Source organism: Camelus bactrianus, chromosome 8, assembly GCF_048773025.1.
Source record: "Camelus bactrianus isolate YW-2024 breed Bactrian camel chromosome 8, ASM4877302v1, whole genome shotgun sequence".
Taxonomy (NCBI): Eukaryota; Metazoa; Chordata; class Mammalia; order Artiodactyla; family Camelidae; genus Camelus; species Camelus bactrianus.
In genome coordinates, this window is record NC_133546.1 from 28,162,654 (window position 1) to 28,187,683 (window position 25,030).

The 25,030-nt window shown below is 39.3% G+C and overlaps 1 protein-coding gene across 2 annotated transcripts in view; it reads right to left on the bottom strand.

Annotated features, from left to right (window-relative positions):
- ENPP1 (ectonucleotide pyrophosphatase/phosphodiesterase 1) overlaps positions 1 to 21,880 on the bottom strand; it is a 74,166-nt gene extending 52,286 nt beyond the window's left edge. For both annotated transcript variants that reach the window (XM_074368357.1, XM_074368356.1), the window contains exon 1: positions 21,626 to 21,880. In XM_074368357.1, coding sequence (XP_074224458.1) covers positions 21,626 to 21,865 — 240 coding nt within the window. In that variant the 5' untranslated portion in view covers positions 21,866 to 21,880. The remainder of the gene's footprint in view (positions 1 to 21,625) is intronic.
- Positions 21,881 to 25,030: the final 3,150 nt, after the last annotated feature.

Here is a 25,030-nt window from a genome sequence, read left to right on the forward strand (position 1 = left end):
AAGGACACTTGCCCTGACTCATCTCTGTGTTTGCTTCAAAAGTACCTGGTGTTTGGCAGAGATGCTTTCCAGCTGTACTTGAAGAGACATTTGCTTTGAGAGGTATACAGCAGTCAGCTGCCCTGAACCAGCTCTGACCTGACACAGAAACGCACCAGCCCAGACGAGACCTGGAGGTATCTGAGAGTTACCCTTGCTTCATTACCATGCTTAGATCGCCGCCCAAAGTGGGGATTTGTATTCTGCTGGCATAATTTGTGCTGTGTGCAAAGGAGTGTGGAAAACTGTGTGTGCCTGCCCTGCCTCTGGAAATCACCACCCCTTTTCTGGAGCATGATGACCTGTCTGCCTCCTAACCTTTAAAATTCCCTTAGTCCTCTCTGCTGGGGGAGGCGGTGCTTTCGGAGCATAAGCTCCCCCTTTCTGTCCTCTGGCCATTGAGTAAAAGCATGTGTTGCTTGCACCAAACTCAGTTTCCTTATCAGCAGCAAGAGCCTAAGTGGGAAAGAACTCGCTGACTGAGCCAGGGGGCCTGGTGTCTGATTTGGCAACAAATACACAGCACTTTGTGCAAAGCCAGGGAAATACAGAAAATAACACATCTGGGAAAGAGCGGATAACAATGATGACAGTAAGAGCCATCCTTTCTACAGCACATTAATAGCCAGCCCTTCTGTAGTACTTACTATGTGCTGGGCATTTTTCCAAGAATTTTATTTCAAATCATTTAATCCTCACAATAACACTGTAAGATAGATTATCATATTTACCCAGTTTAAGGAAACTGAGCTGCAGAGAAGTTAGCAACTTGTCAAGGATCACAGAGCTGGTAAGTAGCAGGGGCGAGATCTGAACGTACAGTCGGGTTATAAAGGCAGTGGGCAGTAGAGGGGTCTGGGAGTGGCTGAAAGGTGGCTGCGGCCTCAGGGGCGGTCAGTGAGCAGCTGCTGAGGCCTTTAAACATGGAAGTGACATTACTGGATTTATAAATTCTATAAAGATCCTTTGGCGGCACTGTGGAAAACTGTGGTACAAGTTACTCACTTGCCCGTCTTCTCTCAGGAGATGCTCTGTCCTCCTCCAGGTCCCCTCACCCTCAATGATGGCAGCCCTGACTCTGCCCCAGGACACTTGTTTATTGTCTGTCTCTGACTGGACTGTGTGCTCCCGGGAGGCACGGATTTATTTACTCATTCCTCCATTTCCCGGGTCTAGCACAGTGCCAAGCACACAGCAGACATTCAACGAAAAACTGTTGACATGAAAATCAGTAAACTGACTTCATTAAACATAATTTGGAGGAAAACTATAAACCTCCCCCTTTTTTCATCTGAGTCAACAAAGTCAGTTTGTTAAGTGCCTTTGTGTCCGCTTTATACAAAGGTGCCTAAAATGAATATGTGAATTTTTTTTTTTTTTTTTTTTTTTAAGGAAATGGTGCTGCTGGATTTGGTATTCAAATGTGACAGATGAAACCAAAGACGTCCATCTTATGTGAAGATGACTTAGCTGACCACACTATCAGTTCTCTGACCTTTGGCCAAAGCTGCAAGCTTTCTGGAAATGAGTCTGTGAGAATTCAGACCTATGCACAGCCGGAGTCTTCAGGGGATTTTCTTTCCTAAAGAATGAAGGTTAGATCCTAGGGCAATAAGTCCAGGGCCAAGAAACTACCCCCAGAGACTCAAAGGGATGTCATGCAGGAAGATAACTCCATGTTCCTGAAGAACTTTGAAGCATTACAAAGTTCAGAGTAGAAGTGAGAGCATTGCTTGAGTGGATCAAGAAGCTCTTTCAAGACAAGGTTCTAACTTTTGCTTAGCCTCTTAGACACGTAGTATCTTTAGTTACATTTGACTTAACTGAAGATTCTCCCAAATGGCAGTGAACGTTTATGTGAAGCAATTTCTATAACTGGTCAAATGAAAATGGGGGAAGGGGAAACTACGCAGTGGTCAAGCCATCGCTGAGGGGCAAACCTCACACTCGACCTCTCAGGGAAACTGAAGACACTGACATCTGCCTGGTAGAAAGGGTTTCCGGTTCAAAGGGGCTCCGTTCATTCAATTTTTTCAGTACTCAACAAATATTTCCTGAGAGCCTACTGCACGTCCAGATGGGTCTCGTGCTGGGTATACACCAGGGAACAAAATGATTTTAGTGCTTTTGTGGCACTTACATTCTTGTGACTTCTAGACAAACATCAGCTGTGTGACTTAGGAATGTTTCATACCCTGGCTAGATACTGTTTTTTTTTTATCTATAACGTGAAAATACCCACCTCACAAAATTGGCACAAGCCTTGGGCATAATGTACAGGAAGTGCCCAGATTGGTGACCGGGGCACTGAGGTGTTCCTTAAACGACAGTTCCTACTAGGAACATGCAGCTCACTTAGAGGGCTGAGCCACTACAGAGTCTTCCACAGGGACAAGGTAACCCTAATCAATGTTCCATCAAACCCCGGGGCATTCTTCCTTATTTGCTGTTAAAAGAAACACCATGAACTATTCTATTAACATTATCTTCTCTCTCGCTTTTTCTTTTTTTTTTTTTTTTTTGGTTATAATTCTACAGTCATCTGTTTTCAACAGTAGTTGAAGACCATGCAGTGGTAAAGAAATATGTCAAAATGATGTAATAGAGAGAGAAGAAAAGCAAATTATTACTTAGCAGGGAATGGTGGTACTGGTAATTTTAATTATAACTACACAGCAGCTCTCCAACCCATGACACTGAAAAAGGGATCCAGGTAAGCACCAATTTGTGTATTAGAGATTATTACAGATTCATGTCTGCACACTTAACAAAAAATAGCTGAAACAAACACCTTAAATTATCCATATTCTTTAGCTCAAAATTTACACTTCCTACACTTTATCCTAAGGCAAAAAAAATTAGGTACAAATATTTAGGTACAAATATATACATGCAGTACTGCTTATAGCAAAAAAAAAAAAAAAGACATATATACAATGTCGAACAATAGAAAAATAGCTAAAGAAAATATGGAATATGGATATAATACAATTGAGTATTATACAGCTATTAACAGTGATAATTTAGAAGAATATATAAGGATGTTGGGAAAGACACGCTGTTGAGTATGAATTGAAAATTATACAACAGAATGGGAAATATGATCCTAGTTTTATGTTATCTATAATACAGATTTTATAAATTTATCTCTGGGTGATGGGCTTTCAGTGATTCTTGTCATCTTCTTGGTACTTTATTTTCGAACATTTCCACAATGAACCCAAATACTTTTAGAATCAGTATACTGGAGAACTAAGGGGGCTAGCATGGGTATTAGGGGCACAGAGTGAAGTTTACCTCATGGGCACATCAGGGATCTTCAGCATAACAAGAAGCTCCTCCCTGTCCACTTATTCTAAGTTAACTGTAATCAACAAATTCTGCCTCCATTCAACCTACCTAATCCCTCATTCTTAAACACCAATGAGGCACCATGATTCACCAGTCATTTGAGGTAAACCTACAATATGAGATCAACAGAAAGAAAAGGTCTAAGATGAACACAAACGGGAAAAAAGGGAGGCGAAGAGAAAAACGCATTTAAAGCAAACCCATCTAAACAGTATCCTCAATGGAATTCGAGAAGACACACACAAATCTTGAAATCAAAAGGTCCTAACATCATGTATCCAGAATAATAAATCAAAGGCTCGTACTTATTCACATCACTGTGATACAAATACCCGAACACTAATGATAGATGGTATTAAAAAAAAAAAAAGGATATGCCAACTTCATAAAATAAGCAGTAAAGCTGTGTAAGATCAGAGTTAGTATTTCCTTGAAGGTTTAGCAGAACTAACAGGGGAAGTTCTCTGGGCCTAGAAAGATCCATGCAAGACGTTAATTGTTTTCTGGGTTAATTTCTTCATGGTTTATAGAATTACTTAGATTTTCTCTGCTCAGTGGATACCAGTGTTTTCTATAAACAAGCAAGGGAAGATATTGCCTTTAGAAGGAGAGATGTTATGACAGGAGACCACAAAAGCAAGCTTCAAAGACATATCACATAAATTTTGGTTGACTTTCCAAGAATCCACCATGAACACATTTTTTTTTACAATAACAATAGAATTGGTGGTTGTATACATCATTTCCCACAGTATTTGCTTCTAATTTATGTCAGAAATAGTACCATGAATCTGGTACATTTATTAAAATACTAACTACTTCTCATATGTAGTAAATGGGAGAAGTCAGTAGCAGGCTGAGCTTAACAGATTTTATCAAAGTGAATTCTAGTCATGAGTAAAAAGAAATATATTCACATTGAAAAACTACACACTTTCCTTTGGGATTCTTTTTTTCTCATATCTTTTCAAAAAAGAACAGAAGAGAAATAAAATCAGAAGGCAGCAGAGCAGTTTTGTAAGGCACAAAATATTATTAAATTAATATTTAAATATTTAATGCAATGTTTAAATTATTATTATTTTAAATACTGGCTCTCTTAAATGTTCCTATAAATCACTCAGGGACTCTGAGCTTTTAATCCTTTCCTAAATGAGAAAGAAAGATAATCGCAGTCAAATTTTTTTTTTTTTAACATTCAGTTATGACACTATGTACATGAAAGAGAAGATAATGCCCCAATCTAATATAAATCTGCTAGGAGTCACTAGTAATAGAAAGTGCAGTTCAGAACAATTATTTTGAATAGACACGGTACGTACTTGGTTGAACTAGTCTCTCAGGCAGATAGAACTATGAGATTCTTGTCTAAACTGTAATAGTCCAGGAAAGGTTTTCGGCACCTTTGATATTTAAGCAAAAAGTCATTTCATCATTTCCCTAATTTTCAATGAATTATCCTCGTAAAATAGCATTTGAAGAAAAGTCTCAAAGGAAGCTCAAATCAGTAGCCCATGAGAGTGGTGATGATAACTGAAAAATAATTTTTCAGGAGAACAGGTTAAAACGAAATGTCAAATTAAAAAGCTAGCTTAAGAAAACAGGAACAACGTTAGAACTTTACCATAAACTATAAGGAAATTATTAAAATTCTATCCATTTTTGATTAAAAACATAATTATGGAAAGTTATGGCCCTAACCTCAAAGGAACCAATAATTCTTGTGCCTTTTTATCCTAAATTAGAATGTGTATTACCTTTGGAACTTTGTGATGTCAGGAAAGCCACGTCATCCATGGTCCCTTCACTGGGCTGGACTGGATATTTTCTACAGTCCCTAATAATCTAAAATACCTATGAATCTACTTTTCCCTAATATTTGATCCTACTTTTATTTGATTCACCACAACCTTACATCCTGTACCCTCCTCTCTTAAGGAATATGACCCCAAATACATACACGTATTAAGATTTCTTGGTTGAACAGGGGCCATTAGGCCAGTCATGAGAAGAATCTGAAATACCAGCCCTGAAGCCTTACTTCCCCAGGCAAAGCAGAAAGGGGGTCAGGAACTCAACTGAGCCGTATCCTTCATGTTAGAAGTTTTTCCTGGGACCCTGTGATGCCTCCAGAGAACTGATTTATCTAGGGCAGTAATTCTCCTTTCCTATCATGTTCATTTACTTGCTCCCAGTTTTATTAAGAAATAATTGACATTCATCACTATATAAGTTTCAGGCATACAGCAGTATGGTTTGATTTACATATATTGTGAAAAGATTACCACAGTGGGTTCAGCTAACATCTGTCACCTCATATGGATACAATAAAAAGAAATACATGATCATTTATTTTTGGTTCAAGAGCACGGAGGATTTTCCAGGAAAAAAAAATATCCAGTACTCATAACTTCTGCCTCAGTGAGCAAATCACTTCCTCCAGATCTCACTGATTGCTTTCACAGACCATTTCTCTCTGAAGTTAAAGGTCAAAGGGTAAATAAAATGTCCATTTGGTAGTCTAAAGTCATGGTATGAGCAGAGATTCTGCTTTGATGGCTGCCTTCGCTCCATGGCTCGTACACTCCCACTGAATCTTGAGAAGCAAGCACATAATCAACAAGATCAGGAACAGAAAACACCTCAACACAAAGCAGGATCCTCCTTAAACAGCTGAGGGGTAACTCCTCAGAACAGCCTCCCACCACTAGTTAAATTTACAAATGGACAATGCCCTTAAGGGATCACAGAATTATTAAGTATCAACACTGTTCCTGGTCTGATGGCTTATTTAACTGTCTTCTGTCTTCAACAGGACTGTTAGTATTGAAAAATACATTTTTGTGACCTGTTTTTAGCTAACCTTCTGAATTACTTTAGCTTCTTAAGAAAAGCAATCTACTGAGAAAAGAAATCTTGAGGAAAGTGTTTACGTAAATTAGATTTCAACCTCTTGCCTTAGAACAAAATAAAATAACAGCTGGAGTAAATATTTAAAGGTTTAACATGAAATCACTAGAAGAAAATATGAGCAAATATTTTTTATAATTTGAGGGTGATGAACAACTTTATAAGCATGGTGCAAAATCCAAAAATTATAATGGAAAAGTTGATGCAACGGATTCCATAAAAATTAGGAATTTCTGTAAAGCCAAAAGAAAAAGAAAATCTACCACAAGCAAAAGTAAGGTGGAAGAAACTAGGATAAAACTTTTCCAACTTTATGACAAAATGTTAATGTTTATGATAGATAAGAAGTGTATAAAAATAAAGTAGAAAAAGATAACTCAGTTTTCAAATACCAAAAGTAATAAACCAGCTATTTAAATAAATAAAACAGCTAATAAAAATATCAGACATTCACTTTCACTAAAAATCAAAGAACTACAAATCAAAGAATCCCTTTTTTAAACCCCAATGAAATTGATAAATGTTGAAAAAGACTGATAATAGCAAGTACTGACAAGGACATAAGGAGACACAGGAACTTTCACACTGTCTTCATAGAAGCATAAGCTGCTTTCTGAAAGGTCATTTAGATGAATCTATCTAAATTTAAAATGTTCATATCCTCCACTCCTGCAATTCCAAATCTATTAACTTACCTGATAGAAATATTCACATAAGCAGATAAGGATATACAGAGATACTTATTTATTGTAGCATTATTTGTAATAGCAAAAAAGTGCAAATAACCTACATTTCTGCTAATAAACAACTGAGTTAATATGTTATGGTAAATCCAAACAATATAAAGTACTATCCAATTACTTTAAAATTATATAAATCCATCACTGGAATATTCACTCTTAAAGCCTTAAGGCCCCACGTAAGCAATCCACCGTGAGGCTATTACGCTGGGAGTAAGCCTAAACTATCCCACGCATAGGGACCACGTGGGGAGGTGTTGAAACTCCAAGAAGCGGGAAAGAGATGCCCAGCCAGCATTTAGATGCTCCATTCCCTGCTGTTGCAACTCCAGCCACAATCCGACCACAACTGCGTAAAACTGAGAGGTTTTTGAGTCTACAGAGCTGATGACAACATGCTAAATGGAGATAAATGTATCAAGTTGGTAGTAACCAATACGGCTCCCTGAACACATAAGATAACATGCTTGCTCTTCCTTTGCTCCCAGATTTTATGCCTAAACCATTTCCAAGGTAAAATGATCAATGAAGGAATCTAAGAGCTGGCTCTGCTGAAAGTGCACGACTGGCCAGCTTCACTCAGAGGTAACGACCTGGTCCTGGTTCACTTCACACGGGAAGGGAAATGTCTGAAAACTGCTCCACAGAGTGATATGAGGATGTGAGTGGTGTGATGTGTACTTTTCTTCCTTTTGTAAATGCACAGAGAGTTTAGACACATACTTCTAATTTTCAAGTGGAGAAGTGGATTTTCGATTATACTCACTATTTTTACAGTATCAAGAATATCAAGTAATAAGTCATGTACAATACAATGTACAGTATCATGACTGTAATTAATAATACTGTATTATATACTTGAAAGTTGCTGAGAGTAGGTCTTAAAAGTTTTCATCACAAGAAAAAAAGAACTGTAACTACGTGTGATAATGTTTCAGACTTTCAGACTCGTCTTGTAGCACCAGAAAGTAAAGGAGCACTAAACACACACATACACACACACACACACACACACACACAATGGTGGGTGTATATCAAAGGGACACAGGAGCCAACTCCCAATGGCCAAATCTGGAATAATCTGAGCAAACATATAAACAACATATTATTAGGTTATAATCTAAAGTGCAAAATAAATATAACGAGTTCATATAGATATAAAGAAATAAATGAATAGATAAATAAGTGGAGAAGAACAGACAACTCTCCAGTACAGAAGAATTCCAAATAATTTACATAGATTCTCTACCCTAGAGGTGAACCATAACTGTCTACTTTTTAAGTGTGGCCTGGGCATAGTGACTTTCTTCCAACGAGTACAGAACAGAAAGGCACAAAAGAGAGTTTCTTTGCAGTGGAGAAACCTAACAAACACAACCTCAGCCAGGTAATTAAATCTCACATCACCAAAGATGAAGTCACAGTAATAGCACAGACATAATGTGTTGAACTCTGCCTGTGGTCTGCCTCCCAGAAGTGCATCATCCCAGTCTCGTCACGAGAAAAACATCAGACATTCCGCAAAACACAGGACTAGTCCTCTTCAAAACTGTCAAGGTCATCAAAAAGAAGGGAAGTCTGAGAATGTCTGAGAAACTTAGCCAAGAGCAACCTAACAAGATGTGACAATGAAACTGGACATGGTATTCCTGGACGGGATACTGGTACAACAAACAAAAAGGACATCACGAAAAAAGTAAGGAAACACGAATAAAATTCAGACGTTAGTTAATAAGGCTACATCAACATTGGTTCGTTAGTTGTGACAAGCGTACTGTATTGATGTAAGATGTTAATGATAGGGAAACTGGGTGTGTGGTACATGGAAACTTTCTGTGCTAGCTTTGCCGATTTTCAGTAAATCTAAAATTATTCCATAAATAAAGTTTATTTTTAAAAAGAAAAGAAAAAAGAAATAGGCATGAATCCACATTATTCTACCACAAAATTTCCACTATTTAAAAATGTTGGTCTCTTTTCTCAATCTTTTCAAATTGCATGTATACACACAAATGAATCTATGTACATAATTGAGAAATTATTCTACAAACAATTTTGTTTCTTCTTTTTTTGCATGCAGTACTATTTTATAAGCATTTTTTAAATTTTATCAGTAAATCTTTTATATATATATAAATAAATATATATATATATAAAAATAAATTTTTTTTAATGTAGGTAGAGCCCTACGTTGGGACATGGAAATATCTAAGCAATATATGGTATTAAGTGAAAAAAGTTGAACTTTCACTTCACACATTTCAGCAATATATGATTTTAAGAAATAAACAATGTGCGGACATTGCTTTCACATCTGCTCCCTGTCTGTGGTGGACCCTGTGGTTAGCTGCCTGGATTCCCCTTCAGGAAGGAAGGAATTACTCCCTTGGTTGCTGGGGGTGCCACCTGGCAGGGACTCCCTCAGCCGAAGAGAGTACATGCCCAAGGCCACCACACCCTCTTCCCAGGAAAGCTCCCTCTCAGCTATTCTAAAGGGGTATTTCACTCAGAAATGCCCGTAGGGTGGGCTGAGGTCCCCACTGAGACTGCATCACAGCTCACCGCCTCCTCTCCACAGTCCTTTTCCTTCCCTGGCCTTCCACAGCAGCTGACCTCAAGAGCCCCCCCGATAAAACCCCTGCATGCCAGTCTCCATCTCAGATTCTATTTCCCGAGAAACCCAAACCCTGACACTGCCTTCCTCCTGCGCTTCCATTTGAGAGAAATTACCTGTGACAACATCGCCCAGGCTCCCTGGCTCCAGGCAGCAGACCAGGATAAGCCAGTGGGAAACACTGACAGAGACTGAAGAAGGGATAAGTCAGAATGTATCTCCCCTGTTCTCCAGGGCACTGACAGGACCGCTGGCAGTGGCTGGACCTCTCCAGGGTCCTAGCTCCTCCAGGGAAGCCATGGCTGCCTGCTCCGGGTTTCATCAGCCTTACCCTTCGCCTTTCCTGCCTTCAAGGCGGTAGAAGCTTCCTTCTGTTACCCTGCCCTGGGTTGCCTCACTGCCACACCATCCCATTTGGCTTTCAGCTCTTCCAGCACCTTTGTAACTTGTTTTTTTATATGAAATTCTCTTGATTAAATAACCAGGTATGGACTCCGTTGTTCTGATTGGACCCTCGCCAGTACAGCAAATGATCAGACATCAGATACACGCACACAGATACACACATATACCAAGGCATAAACTAAACTAAATCTAATATAAGCAAAGAACTTTTCATTTTGAGAGTTCACTTGTTTTTAATTCTCTATCTTCTAGATGCAAGAAATATTTTCATTAGATCTTGCTTCAGTTGGGTTCCAAGGGGGGGAAAAAAGCATTGCTAAAATAATCCTGAAAACTGTTTCTTTTGAAGCTACAATCTAGAGACACGACTCATTAAATAAAACTAGTATTAAGTGATTTTAGGAAAAAATGTTTCAAGTTTAGTTAAGCTCATGAGACAGAAACGAGAGTAAAAGTTTATTAATGGCACAGAACAGCCCTTCCCACCCTCAGGCAGAGAACAGAACAGATGGACTGAGGTAAAGCACGATGGGTTTTATCCAAATGACACGTTTTTCTTGCCTAGGCAGGTATCTTGCAGGTGTCTGTGCAGGTGGTAGGTCAGGGATGAAGGAGCACGAAAGGAGAAAGAACATCGTGTTCAGTTAAGTTTATGCGATTTATTTCTGGGCTTTTTTTTTTTCCCTGAAATAATTCTTAAAACATAATGACTACAGTACCTTGCATTTATTTTTGAAAAATGGGCTCAGTGGAAATAAACAAAAAGATAACTTCCAGAGGACTTTTGATAATTCTTCCTGAGGACAGGGAGTGGGATTAACAAGGAGATAACAATAACCCTTTACCTTCTGTAAAGACCCAGTGGTTAAGTACTCAATCACAATTACACTCATTCACAATTACAAACACTGAACTTAAAATCTGGTAATGGATACATGGGTTTGTAATTTAGGAGGGACCTTTATTTTATTTTATTTTATTTTATTTTATTTTATTTTATTTTATTTATTTATTTTTTAGGAGGGACCATAATTTTAGAAATGCATCACCATTTAAAGTATATATTTAGGCTTAAGTCAATTTAATGCATTAAGTCAATGACATGCATTCATTTGGGTAAGGAATCTTAAAATTTTATTTGTGAGAACATTCATAACTTAACCTTCTTAAGCAATTCCTTTGTTCCAATAAATGTTTCTTCAACAAGGAAAATTTGTTCCATGTACATTTTCATTATTTCTTGCCAGAAGAACTATAAAAGTAAAAAAGCCCTATGCTATCACACTCTTTAATCTCTGTGCAATACAAGTTTTTAAGACAATAAAATGTACCCTCTGTCTGTGCTGTCCTATAGGGTCCCAGTGCCAGCACACCACTGTTGAGCACTTGAAAAGTGGCTAGTGTGATGAGGAACTGAATTCCCTTTTATTCTATTTAACTTTAATTAATGTAAATTTTAATTTGTATAGCTGCATGTGGACACAGACTCCCTCAAGGTGTGGATCCCAGACCATACCCCCTCAGCAGCCAATAGGCTGGCTCCCTCCTACCTCACACAACTGTGCCAATCAAAGGAAATGAAGGGCTTAACATAAGGTCTGGCAAAGAGTAAACTTAATAAGGGCACGTAGGAATTCAGCAAACACACAGCGCTTACTGAGTGATGGGCCTGCTCTGGGTGCCTGACAAACACTGACTGATAAACGGCTACACTTACACGTCACAGGCCTTCAGGATTGCTATGAATGGACGGAGCTGTTCGTGCTAAGCCCTTGTGTGGTAACACTTTTACTCAAGTAATGAGAAATAAGGCTAAAAAAGACTGCGTTTGGGAATACACATTTTCCCACATGTGTCGTGGTAGCCTCTGGGAAATTCTGAGCAGAACCATAATGCAAGGAAGTCATTATTTTAGGAAAACTAATAACTAAAAACTAATAACTGAACCATAAGAAGAGGCAAGGGCAATGGAGATGGAGAAGGACAAGTAAAACAAAAAAAAGTGTCCTAAAAATTATTTAAATTCTTGGGGAATGATTATATCTGAAGTACTAATAAAGATGCTTTCAAAAACTATCCCATGAACTAAGGTTGATAAAAATTAGTCTCAAAATCCTATTAATGAAAGGTTTACTTAAAAATTTTCTAGCAATGGTAAAATCTCATAATGGAATATAAGTGAAAAACGGAAATGGGACAGTATACACAGCATGATCCTATTTTTGTTAAAAAGAAAAAGAAGTGATACATACACATAGAAAAGTTCTGAGGGAAGAAAAACCAAAATATTAATAGCAGATAATAAGTACCCAATCTTTATTTTCTCCTTTATACTTTTTTTTTTTGCATTTTCTGAACACTTTCTGTAATATGCAGTATCTTTATAACAAGGGGGAAAATCGTATAAGCTCTCTGTACAAAGATTTTAGACCTAGAAGAAAGCCACCTTATCCAAGCCCCTCAGTCAGAGGAAGCAAAACAACTGTCCAACGGTCACACAGCAAATCATTCTTGTGACTTCACATTCAGGACTCTTTGTATGACCCCTCTCTCAAGACCTTTGCCTGAATCATCCCAGAAAAATTAGTGTTCTCTTTTTCTTTGAAAGTTTCCAAGAAATGGCAAAGGCATATGTCAGCATTCTTCACATTGACTTCCTTTGAGCTGATCAGTTAGGTATTTAAACAGTGTGCAAGCAGTTATTTCTCTGGTTAATTCAAAAAGAGATAAGATCAACAGTCTACTCACAGTGCTCCTAAGCTACACCCTTCCCACCTGAATATACTTCATTCACCTATTTCCCCTGGTCTCCGGAAGATTCTAATCTAAATGGTGTGGGTGGTACTTCACAGGAAGACAGTGTGTTTGGATGATGAAGTAGTATGGAATAAACTCCATGCCAAGGACATCTAACCTGACTCAATACCACCTGAAAAAGCGCTGGTCTAAGTTTCCTCCATTTTGGTTTTGTGTCAAGTACATTGTTGATTGCTGAGAAGGTACTGAAGTGGAAACTTTGAATTGAAGAGTGCTATTGATAGTGTGATGTAAAGTGAAATCTACCTGATATTCTGATGGATGGGTGAACTGGAAAGAACACTGGAATGTTATCAGATCACAACAAAGGCAGAAGATTGGCAGAGCTAAGAGCAATAAAGAATAATTAAAGGACAAGCCAGGGCGGAGTAAGGAAAGACAATTAAAGAAACAAATAAGAGTACAGGTAGGCTCCTGGGAGAAGGAAACTGCACACACGAAGGGAGGTAAAAGGCTGTGCATACAGCGTCCTGTACACACGACAAGGGCAATGGGGCTACTTCAATCAATGTGCCTCAAGTTCAAGGAAGGAAAAGGGACAAAGGCAACCAGCAGGAGCACCATGTCCACCCAACGCCAACACAGTTGAAGTCATTAAGGAACATTCAGTAATTTTTTATTTTATCATAGCATCATATATGAAGACAATGGCAAGACAGGGTTGAATGCTACCCCCAGCTAAAGAAATCTTCTAGACCACCTCATAGCCCTATGGATTGCTGTTCCTCAAGCTTTAATGTGCAGATAGATCCCTGGGGATTTTGAAAATGCAGATTCTGGTACGGCAGGTCTAGAGGGGAGCCCAGGATTCTGCATTTTATATAGGTTCCAAGGAGATGACACTGATATGCTAGTCTGCAGACCACACTTTGAAGAGCAAAGATGTAACATATCTTCTAAGGAAAAATTTTTAAAATTCAATAACACTGAAGCTTATCGGTAATGATAAGAAAAATAAACACTTATTCAGGGCAAACTATGTGCCACTTTGTATACGTTATTTAATTTAATTCTAACAACACCTAACATGGTTTTATCCATTCTATGTTATGGTTGTGGAAGCTAATATTCAGGAAACTTAAGTTATTTGCCTACATTCAAACAACTCATAACAGTACCAGAATTTAAACCCAATTCTGTCTGACTTCATTTGTCAATAAGCTATAGCAATGAGATTAAGAGGATTATAAGTTTTGTGATCTTAGAAAGTCCCCCAAATTTCTCTGAGCATGATTTTTTCATCTCTAACATGGGGATAAATGGCAGAGCTGTGGTCTGGACCCAACCAGGTGGTAGCTGTAAAAGTATTTTTAAATCAATAAAGGACCTTACCTAAACAAAGACACAATTGTTGTAACTGATTCTTTTTATATGTCTTAATTTCCTTTCCCTCTCTCCCTAGTTCTTAAAACAGTATTGAATGTACACCTTTCCTTAAAGCAGATATTCTCACAACTTTTGGTCTCAGAATACTTTTAAAAATTACTGAGGACCTAAGAAGCCTTTTCAGATAATTGTGCACATTCTTCTTTAAAACTACACCAAAATTCTATAAGCTGTTCATTTCTTAAAGGCAAAATGTAACAGAAAACTTGAAACAATATTAATGAAGTTTTCATACTGTTAACGTTAACACTCATTAGTCTATCTTGCACTTTGATTGGAACTTAAACCCATGCATAATTTTTGTTAAGTCATCCATTGGTCCTTTGGAAAATACTGGTTCACTGAACTACGTATTTCTTCTAAATGTTGACACATGTCTATACCATATGAAAAAAAAATCACACTCCTACTATCTCCATCAATTTCATCAGGAAAGTCTTTAAAGATTGGGAGGATGTCGAGCTTACAATGGCATATATAAATACTCCAAAATTTAAATTTTTACCTAGAAGATCAGATTTTATCACAGGCAGCAGTTACCTTACTTTGTTTTCCTTGAAGTGACAAGCTAGCACTATTCATTATTGAGAAAGCATGTGCCAAATACCCAAGTCTGAATAATCAGTTTGTCAGTTGTCCTTTCAAATAAAACTGGTGTTCCATGCAAAAAAAATGCAGCTAGTTCTGCTCACAACTCAAACAACAGCTCAACAGCTTTTCCTCCAGAAAATAACAGGACTTCAGTATGCAGCAGATGTACTAAAGGCAGACTTCCAATTTTGTAGCACAGAATATTAAACAGGCAGGTAATTTAGGTTGCAAGTTAATAAAAATCTGCTTCATTGAGGACATTTTTACTGTTTCATTAAGTGAAACTGGCTTTTGTTTTGTTTTGTTTTAATTGCAAATTCATGACTACTTGTATAATTGGAGCCACTGCCCTGATTCCTGCTGAGGGGCAGGCAGTTTGACCCACCAAAGCTCTAATATCGTCAGTGTAAATGGCAGCACAGTGAAAAGGGAAAATAATGTCTATTATTGCTCAAATGGTTTGGACTGCATGGCCCCCCTGAAAGGGAGCCAGAGACCACACTTCAAGAACTGCTGCTTGAAATATTTTGGTTGAACCTTTGTTCTACCTGTGCTGCCTTTTGCTTATAAACATATTTATCCAAGATCACATTAAGGTACTCTGGAGTAATATGCAACTCTTATTTGGAAAAAAACCTCATAATGACAAATACATTTTATTGCATAACAGCAGCATAAAAAAAAAAATACTTGAGTTTCTTTTCAGTTCTCTCTCTCCATGAGACCAAAAACTCCAGATGCTTGCTAATCCCAAAAAGCTCATCAAGGAAAGAAATCAGGTCTAGGAACAAACTACTTTCTCAGGAATCTTTCCTGAAAACCAAGACAGAATGACCTTTAAGGGTCTCAAACCACATCAATGATAAGATGTTTGCCACCTAAACCTGTGTGAAGTGCTAAGCTATGGTAAGAAAATGATCGCCCCACAAACGAGATATGCTTGTGAAATCTCATTCCCTCCAAAATGGCTATCATAAATCTATTTTCCTATTCTAACATATTTTAAAATGTATTAAGAAGGAAATTCAAATTAAGAAGAAAGTCACTTTCCTAAAATTCTGTTTATGCTGGAAGCTCACAATGACATGATTATTGACTTCACACCGACAAAAGGAAAACAAATAGGAGCCGTTAGTCCAGAATAAAAATCTGTAGTTAAAAGTCCTTTCAGTTATCATAGTCCTCTACTTAACAAATCATGAGCCTTTTGCCTGTAAACTTAACCCATTATTTTTAGAAGTGGAGTAAACGAACCAACTACATCTGAAGAACTTGAGGTATTTGTTTAAAACATGCAGATTCTCTGGGTCCATTCCTATCTTAATCTGCTCAAGCTGCTAAAACAAAATGCCATAGACTGGGTGGCTTAACTAACAGAAATTTACTTCACACGGTTCTAGTGGCTCAGAAGTCCAAGATCCAGGGGCTGACCAATTTGCTTCCCGGTGAGGGCTCCTTCCTGGCTTGCAGATCGCTGCCTTCTCACTATGTCTTCATATGGTCTTTCCTCCAGGGGTGCACCAAGAGAGAAGCATACACAGATCTCTTCTCTCTCTTCCCCTTTTCATAAGGCCACTCATCCCACCGTGAGAGTTACATCCTCATGACCTAATCTAAATCTAATTACCTCTGAAAGGCCCCACTTCCAGATATCATCACACTGGTGGGTTAGGGTTCCAACAATTTCCAGCTGGTTCCTATGCACCCTAAAGTTTTAGAAAACTGACTGCACCCCTGCCAGCCTCAGTTTCCTTATCTGTAAATTAGGATTGATTGTCACCATACTTTCCTATTTCAGAGTTGCTGATATGTCAAGGATCAATTAAAACTATACGAGAAAATGCCTCTGAAAGTGCAAAGGGCCATGTGAATAATAATCATTTAAACTTTCACAACCTACATTTCCACTAAACATTATTCTAAAAACTAAAAGTGGGAAGATAAATGAAAAATATTATAGATGTTATCTTAATTTTATAATCAAAACCTCAGATAACCAAAATACTCAGCAAACAGAGTGTTCTAGTTAATATTTAGCTGAACATTCTGGTTGCTCTTTTGAAAAGGCCATTTAAATATATTATTACACTTTCTTTCCCTGGTAAATGCATAACTTAGCTTTTATTTGATGCCAAAGGGTTTTCATGCTGGGTCAGCATTCTGAATATCAGTTCCTGTCACACAGGACTGAAGCTTGGAAGAGTATTCTATGTTCTGCGTTGGGCTCATTTGCTAAAAGGCTTCTTGTTTATTTTTTGTTGTTTGGGGGATATTTCATGGTTGATGGAGGTATGTTTATTTTAACCAGAGGCAGATCTCTAATTATACGTTATATTCCAAAAGCTTATTTGTTCCTAAGTTGTTTGAAACTTGAAATGCCTTTCCCCTACCAAAAAAAAAAAAAAAAAGTTATGAATTATGATTAAGTTCTCTGGCTTGTCTAAAAAGTCCATAATAGTGATTAAGTATATTTGCTATGTCTTAAAAGTCACAGAGATATTTTACAGTGGAATTTAACTCAAAAACAAAACTGAATTTAAAACTATTTTCATTTGCCTTTAGTACTGATAGCTGAGAAAAAAGAGTGAGATGGAGGAAGATGAGAAGCTGATAGATAAAAATTTCTGTAAATATTCTAGAAAGGTGTATGGTCCCCAGTTCTTTATTATACAAAATGCATACGGGCTCTCAACACGACCCTGGGGATTCTCTTCAGAGTCATGATCAGGATATGATGGGGCAGGAGATGACAAAACTGAGTGTCCAGAGGTAACTGAAAAGTGGAAAAGAACGGAAAAAAGGAAAAGCGTTAAAGGGTGCCTGTGCATTCCTCAGAGACGGCGTGAAGCAGAAATAAGTGGTGAGAGAAAGAAAGGCCAGTATATGTCTCAAAGCACAAGAAAGGAAGTCATAGAAAGCAATGCTAAAGAAAACAGCTGAGCCACAAAGACTGGATCTGGGTGTGACAGCAAAGTCACCAAAACAGAAGAGGCCTTGGTATCAGCGAGGGAAACTTAACTTGTACCTGCAAAATGGCCACACTTGGGTTTATTCCTTCTGAGGGCATGTCCAATAGCTAGATACTGATTCTGAATCCAAGTTATCCCAGAGGCCCTGTTGGCCTCTTAGGTACACTGACCTTAGTTGGGAACTTTTGTTTTTCATTCATTCACTGCCTCTTCCATCTCTGTATGTGTGAATCAAATGATGCCCCAGTTTGACCTTATCCCTGAATTTATACCCTAATGTCATCTCTGTTAGTGGATTTATATTTGGATTCCTGACTTTCAACTGGCCATAGGGATATGTGGCTGTGTATTCAGTCTTCCTATTTTGCCCTTTTCCAAGTCAAAATGTTACTTGGTCTAAGTCAAAGCACACTGCATTCATTCAACCAAAAAAGCTGACACTGAGTGTGAGAGCCAATAGTAAACAAAGCAGTCTTGCTGGGTTCCTAGAAACCTTAGATACATTTTATTAGAACATGTGAAACAAACACCATACGGGCAAACAGGAGGTGTCTTTGGCCTCTAAGATGTTCTGGTCATTCTGAAATAAAATGCTCAACTCTGGCTGGACAGATATGAAAACCAAAGAGTAAGGTCAATTTCAAGGTGGATTAAGAGCAGAGAACAATCTTGAATATTCACCATTCTGTATTCCAGAGATAAGATGATGTTGCAAGAAGAAAGAGAGAGAAGCTAACAGGACTAATAACCTTCACACCCGAGTTTCTGATACACAAGGGCAACTTCTGCCATTTACAAAGAACTCTTTCATCAAAAGGTGAACTTTGTCTCTCTCCACTCACCACCACCCACACACAAGGCGCCTTATGAACACACACACAGGGATGTCTTCATAAGTACAGCAGGAGGTCACAAGCACAAAATGATGCTGGGGAAGAGCCAACTGGAGAGTGGAGAAATGTACCACAACGTGGTTGAAAATTACCTGCCAGGGAACAGGAAAGTCATTTCCAATAAACGTCCAAGACCAACCTCAGTGGAAGTTGACATTCCAGTTCAAAACTTAATTTGGAACCAAGGAAAGGCATCTAGAATTTAACATATCTCCTGAAGCATGTATTTATTTGCCCTCTTGGAATTTTCCATAGTCTAGCTCAGTGCCTGGATATGAGTACTTTCGGAGGCCAGGGCCAAAGCCTCCAGAGCAGAGCCTGCTGGTCTTCCCAGGATTCGAATGGGGAGAAGCAGCAAGGGGAGGGCAGGATGGTCTCTTCTGCATCCACTCTCACATACCTTGAGCATTTAAGTTTATATGTAATATTTTCAGAAAAATGCAACAGTCATGTTGCTACTGCTTATCTCTGCAAGGCAATTCTTGAGTCTATCCTGCAAAATAAAAACTGTGCAGCTGAGCACACAAACTGAACACATCAGTAGTTGGATTCTTCTAATCTCAACCCCAGATGCAATTAGTCATCCCATTTCTTCAGCTTTATGAAAAATGTGCTGATCTTTAACCTGAAAAAGGGAACCCTATAGTTGCAGCTTCTTTCTAGAAGACATGCCCCAAGCTCTTTGAGACAACCATCAGATTCCTTTTGGAGACTTTTTCTTTTAGAAGTGCATCATTTGGGAAAGTCCAGAGGGAAGAAAGGTATTGAAGTAGTGAAAGAAGAATGAGTAAGAGGTTTCGCTTTCAGCTGAAATCATTAACTAAGAGTTTCAAAAATACAAAGGTGAGTTTTGGTGTATATTAATGGCCCACTGTATTTCATCAAAAGACATGAAGAATTCCTTCCAATTCAACATGTGTGACAGCAGAAGACTCCACCCAATGGTATGAAAAATATTCATGACTGTCCTACTTGAAGAAGTACTAAAGATACGCCATGTCAAATGCCCAGAGCTGCAACACCAGAGAGCAACAGAATGCTGTTTGACCAGCTGACTACAGGTGTCAGACTGAAGTGTACGTACCAAAGGTGGATCTTTGCTGATACCTATTGTGGACCTGTAAGTGAATGAGTAGGAAAGATTTTAAAACTGAATTCAGCAATCGGTACTTCAGCAAACTTTCAAGACTACAAGCATGTAGAAATGATTTCACATTGGGGTTGCGTACAGAATCAATGTATAATTATCGAATGCCTCTAGAATATCTCATAGTGTGCTCAACACCCGAAAGTACTGATACTAAGAAAGTTAAGCGATTGTGTTGTAAAAGCTAAGGTCTCCCATTGACTAAAACAAAAAGGTGACTTGAAAGACTACAACTTCTCATCAATATCAGATGTTCTTGACTCAAAAAGTAATCTCTGATGCAAAAATATACTTGAGATACAAACATTATGCAGTTTGGGACACTTGCTCTTTGAACCTTAGGCTTATTGTTTAAGTACTAATTATATGACACCATCTCTTTAGTCTAGGAATGTTGGTTCCTCCAAGTACTGTACCATCTCCATGATACCAAAATATAGTGAAAATGGAAATGCTTACAAAAGAAAAGATTTCAAAAATCAGAAAATATATCCTCCACATCTTATTGTTCAATCATATGTAAGTGACCATATATTTTAAGGTCCAGTAGTGGGGAGGGTATAGCTCAGTGATAGAGTCCATGCCTACCATGCATGAGGTCTTGGGTTCAATGTCCAGTACCTCCATTAAAATAAATAAATAAACCTAATTACCTCCCCCCATAAAAAAAAATGTGGAGTACACTAAACATAAAAATGTCACTTCCATTTAATACAATAAAATGATTATATCTCCGTGTAGTTTTCAAATTTACTTCCCCACACACACTGTTCCACTCGACCCTCACAATAATCCTATGTGATGCCCGTGGGGTGATGCTGTCCTCATTTTAACATAGAAGAAACTGAGGTTTGAGGAGACTTATGGGAGGCCCCAGCAATTAATAACGGCCACGAAAGCAAGAATCCAAGGCTTCTGATTCTCCGTCCAGCACTTCCTGCCATACATGTAGAACGAAAACCCACCCCACATCTCAGGTGGATCCTGCAACTGTCATAACAAAACAGCAGAGGAAGAGTGGGTACTTTTGTTGGCAACAAAAACTGTGTAACCTACAGTTCAAAGAGTGGGCAAAGAATCATAAACGTTTCTTCGCATTCACATAACATGAATATTGATGCAATTTCTTAATAGCTGCAAGGAAATTCCTAAGCAGAGCCAAAATATAAAGTATTTTTAAAGTTCCCCATACGACTTAAAGAGCTCTGTTAAATCTTTCCAAGTGGTATCAGTTAATGCAAGGAAAGTCCACAATACTGCACCCAGAAGAGGTAAAAGGTTAAATTAAAATTTTTTAAAAAAGCAAACAGAGGTAAAAACTTAAATTCAGAGGTAAAAGATTAAATTAAAATTTAAAAGAAAAACAAACCCAAAAAACCCCATAAACAACCACTACCTTGTCCGTCCTTCTTAAGACCAACAACTTTAGGGTGGGCCATTTCCCACCCCCACCCCCCAACTAAAAACCTCGTACTCTCTCGAGGGAAGAAGTGGTACTCCTAAAGATTACAATTTTTAACAGCCTGGTTTCGTAACAGGCCCTCCTGAGCATCAGTAATACAAATGAGAGTGAATTAGTCCCTCAAGGGAAAGAGAAGGATCAGTGGTGATGAGCAGGAATAAAGCCCGCAGAGGAGAGCGAGAAGGCGAAGAGGAGCAGCGCCTCCCTCCCGGCACCGGGTGCTGAGCGCGCGCTCGGAGCGCAGGGGCCGGTGCCGCCCTCCCCGCCCTTCCCGCCCTCCCGCGCGCCGGCCGGGACCTACCAGCGAGAGCACTTTATAGGTGTTGGGGTCCTTGGCAGTGCGGGCGCGCGCCGCCTTCTCCAGCGGCTCCTCCCCCAGGTCCATGGGGGCCAGCAAGGACGCGGCCGCCTGCGGCTCCCCGGGCCCCTCGGCGGCGTGGCCGCGGCCCGGGTCGCGGCCGTTCCCCGCCGGGCTCTCCCGGGGGCCGCGCCCGCCTTCGCCGCCGCGGCTCCCGCCCCCCGCGCAGCCGTCGCGCTCCATTGTGGCCCCGGGCGCTCGGGCCCCGCCGCCCCGCAGCGCCTTTAATAGGCTCCGCGCCGGCCCCGCCCCGCCCACCGCCGCGCCCGCCCCTCGCCGCCAGACCTCGGGCTCGGCGCCCGCCGCCCAGCGCTCCCAGTGAAGGGAAAGCAACTCAACGCCCCGGATTATTTGGCTTCCTGTCTGATTTCGGGCACTCTGCGTGTCGGTTATTTTGGGTCCTTTACGTGGGCGGGTCTTGAACTTCCCCCACAAGCCTTCCCCTCCCCGCGCCCCGGGCACCATCCGAACACTTGCAGGAATCGCCCTGCGTGGCCTCGCGGCGCGGGCTGGACTGGAATTGCAGAGTGTGGTCTGCACGGGGCATGAGATCATGGGGCCTCAAAATAGAGCGGGAGGAGAGAGAGGATGGATGCAGCCACCCGGCCCGTGCAGCTTTTCAAAGGCGGGAGAGTGGAGTCGAGACAGACCTGTGTTTCTGGATGGATAGACTATGGTGTCAAACGTGGGGAACGGCGAACTTCTTTTTCTCCTTTGTAGAAACAAATAAGGATTCCCTCAAAGCCACGCTGCTGAGAGAGAGAGCACTATCCATCCTTAAAATACTTGATCTTACAAATACACACGCATATAAGAGCTTTTAGTTTTCTGTGGTTTCTGTGTTTGGGGGCTTGCTCTTGCTTCAATATATTTATTTGTTAGTTTTTTAGACATTCTATATTGCAAGGTTCAAAGTAGCCTGAGGTTGCTGATGATACTTGGTTAGCACTATGAAAAATTGTAACACAATTTGGAATACTTTGTTTTTGAACTAGGACACGAACAGTAGGCTATAATTCCTGATGGGTTTTGATTCACCTTTGATTCTACAACTTTTACATTTCCTTGCTCATCAGTTAGAAAAACCACAAGTGTACAGTGAAGTGAGTCTTGCTTGTCAAGGGGAAAACAGACTTTCAACTGCTTTGCCATACTTGGAACTGACTTTAGTGACCAAGGAAAGTTACATAAAGCAATATCAATATACACCAATATTTTTAAAAATGAGAACAGAAGCTTAACATATAAAGTGTGCATTGTCCCCTTCAAATTAGTTAACTTGGGAGGCTTTCCATTTATGTTGATTGATTGGTTCATTCATCCATTCAATAATGAATCCTACAATTCAATCTCTTGGCCTCCAACAATGCATACCATATCAAAGATGAACAAAAATATATCTTTCCTGAGTGGCTCTCAGTCTGATCAAACTGAGTGAGGGCAGCAAGCAGAAAATTAAAACCCAAGTCATACATGCATAATAGAGTCACACATAGGATGTTATGAGAGCATAGTGGAAAGGGTAACTGATGTCTGGAGGAAGTAAAGGCCATACTTCAGAGCATTACTGAGCTCCTCTTTTTTTTCCCTTAATTACCTTTGAGTCAGCTTACAAACCACCCAAGAGAAACAGGTTCTCACTATTTCATAGTCACATATTTTTTACCCCAAACTTGGCTCTAAATTTTCCTTTAACTGTTTCCAAAAATCAGATTTAAGGACTAAGATTTGCTCCATAGAGATTGGTCAAATGAATGTCAAACCTTCTAAAAGCAACTCAACAGAGATATTCCAAAGTGACTTTGAACCTGAGAAAACACATGGAATAAGTGTATTATCTATATGCCAAGTCAAGAAAACATTTTAAAGACTCTATCTATTGGAAAAGCCAATGTATATAGTCTGCAGGTTCACAACCTCAAACATCCAGGGACCAGCAGGAACCATAAAAGAGTAAGGCAGCCCCCTGTAGGTGAGCATGTGCCCTGTGAAAGGCTACAGCATTTACTCAGCGGAAGTGTGTGCCCACTGTGGCCAGATAGATTTTTAAGAGAAACAGGAAATTTAGATGTTTGTGTAAATTCTCCAGATTGCAAAATTTTGTCTACAAAATCCAGGAAAACAATTTCTTTAAACATTTTAAAGGCCAAACAAAATGCAGCACATCTGCAGGGTGGACCTGGCACACAGGCTACCAGGATGTGGCCTCTGCCTTATGCTGAGGCTTGCCCTCGGCCTGTTGAGGCTTTTATGGGTGACTATAAAAATCCAATTGGAACTCTAAAATCGGAAGAATAAAAATGGATCGAGTAGGCCACTCATACTGTTTAGCCATAGACTTAGCTACAGACAGATCTTGCTGCTATCTTGTTTATATTTGAAATGGTCTGAGGGACAGCTTCACACTCCAAAGTACAGTAAGGTCAAGAAACATAAAGGGCACTCTCATGTGGTAGAGCGCATGCTCAGCACACAAGAAGTCCTGGGTTCCATCCCCTGTACCTGCTCCAAGCAGAAATCAGTGAATAAACCTAATTACCTCCCCCTCATAAAATGAACAATAGTAGCGAAACGTGTGCTTTCAAAACAAACAAACAAACAAACAAAACTTCTCCTGTTAGTGTGAAAGTGAACAATGAATGTGTCGTCCTTCATCCTAAACCATTCTGCCTTTTGTGACTGAGGTCTCTAATCTAGTAGAGCAGTAAAGGTGAGAGTGTAACATTTTACAAGCTTCCTTACGTTGTACTGCACAGAAATACGTAGACATACAAACACTTCTCCCTTGGTGCCTGAAACCTTAGATGTGGATAAGGCCAAAACACCAGACATAACCGACTTTTGATCTGTGTTTGAACGATGACTTCTCAAAATTGAGAAACAACTCTTCTTATCTTTAAAAAAAATGAAATATGCACTAAAGTAATTATTTTAGCAGCTGCTCCAGAGCTTCTGTAGTTGAAATTTCTCCAATTCTCCAGTGAAACACGGAAGACATCTTGCCTGGTCTAAATTTTTTTTTTTTTTAAAAAAAAACCACAAGTTTCTCTCATCTTTATGAGATCTAGAAAAAAATTTTTTTCCAGAATGTTAATTTATTTTTAAGATTTTGTATGACATCCTGATGTCTCTTTCTTTTTTGTGAGCACAAAAATATGCCCCCTGGAAGAAGGTTGGATAACTATGTGACCTTGTACAAAGTACAAGAACTCTCTGAGAGTTGGTTTCTTCATTTATAAAATGATGTTAGAAATAATACCGTAAAATTACCCTACTACCTCTAAATGTCAACAAAATGTTTTACATTCCCCCAAATTTATGTAAAAATTTAAATCTGTCCTTTCTATA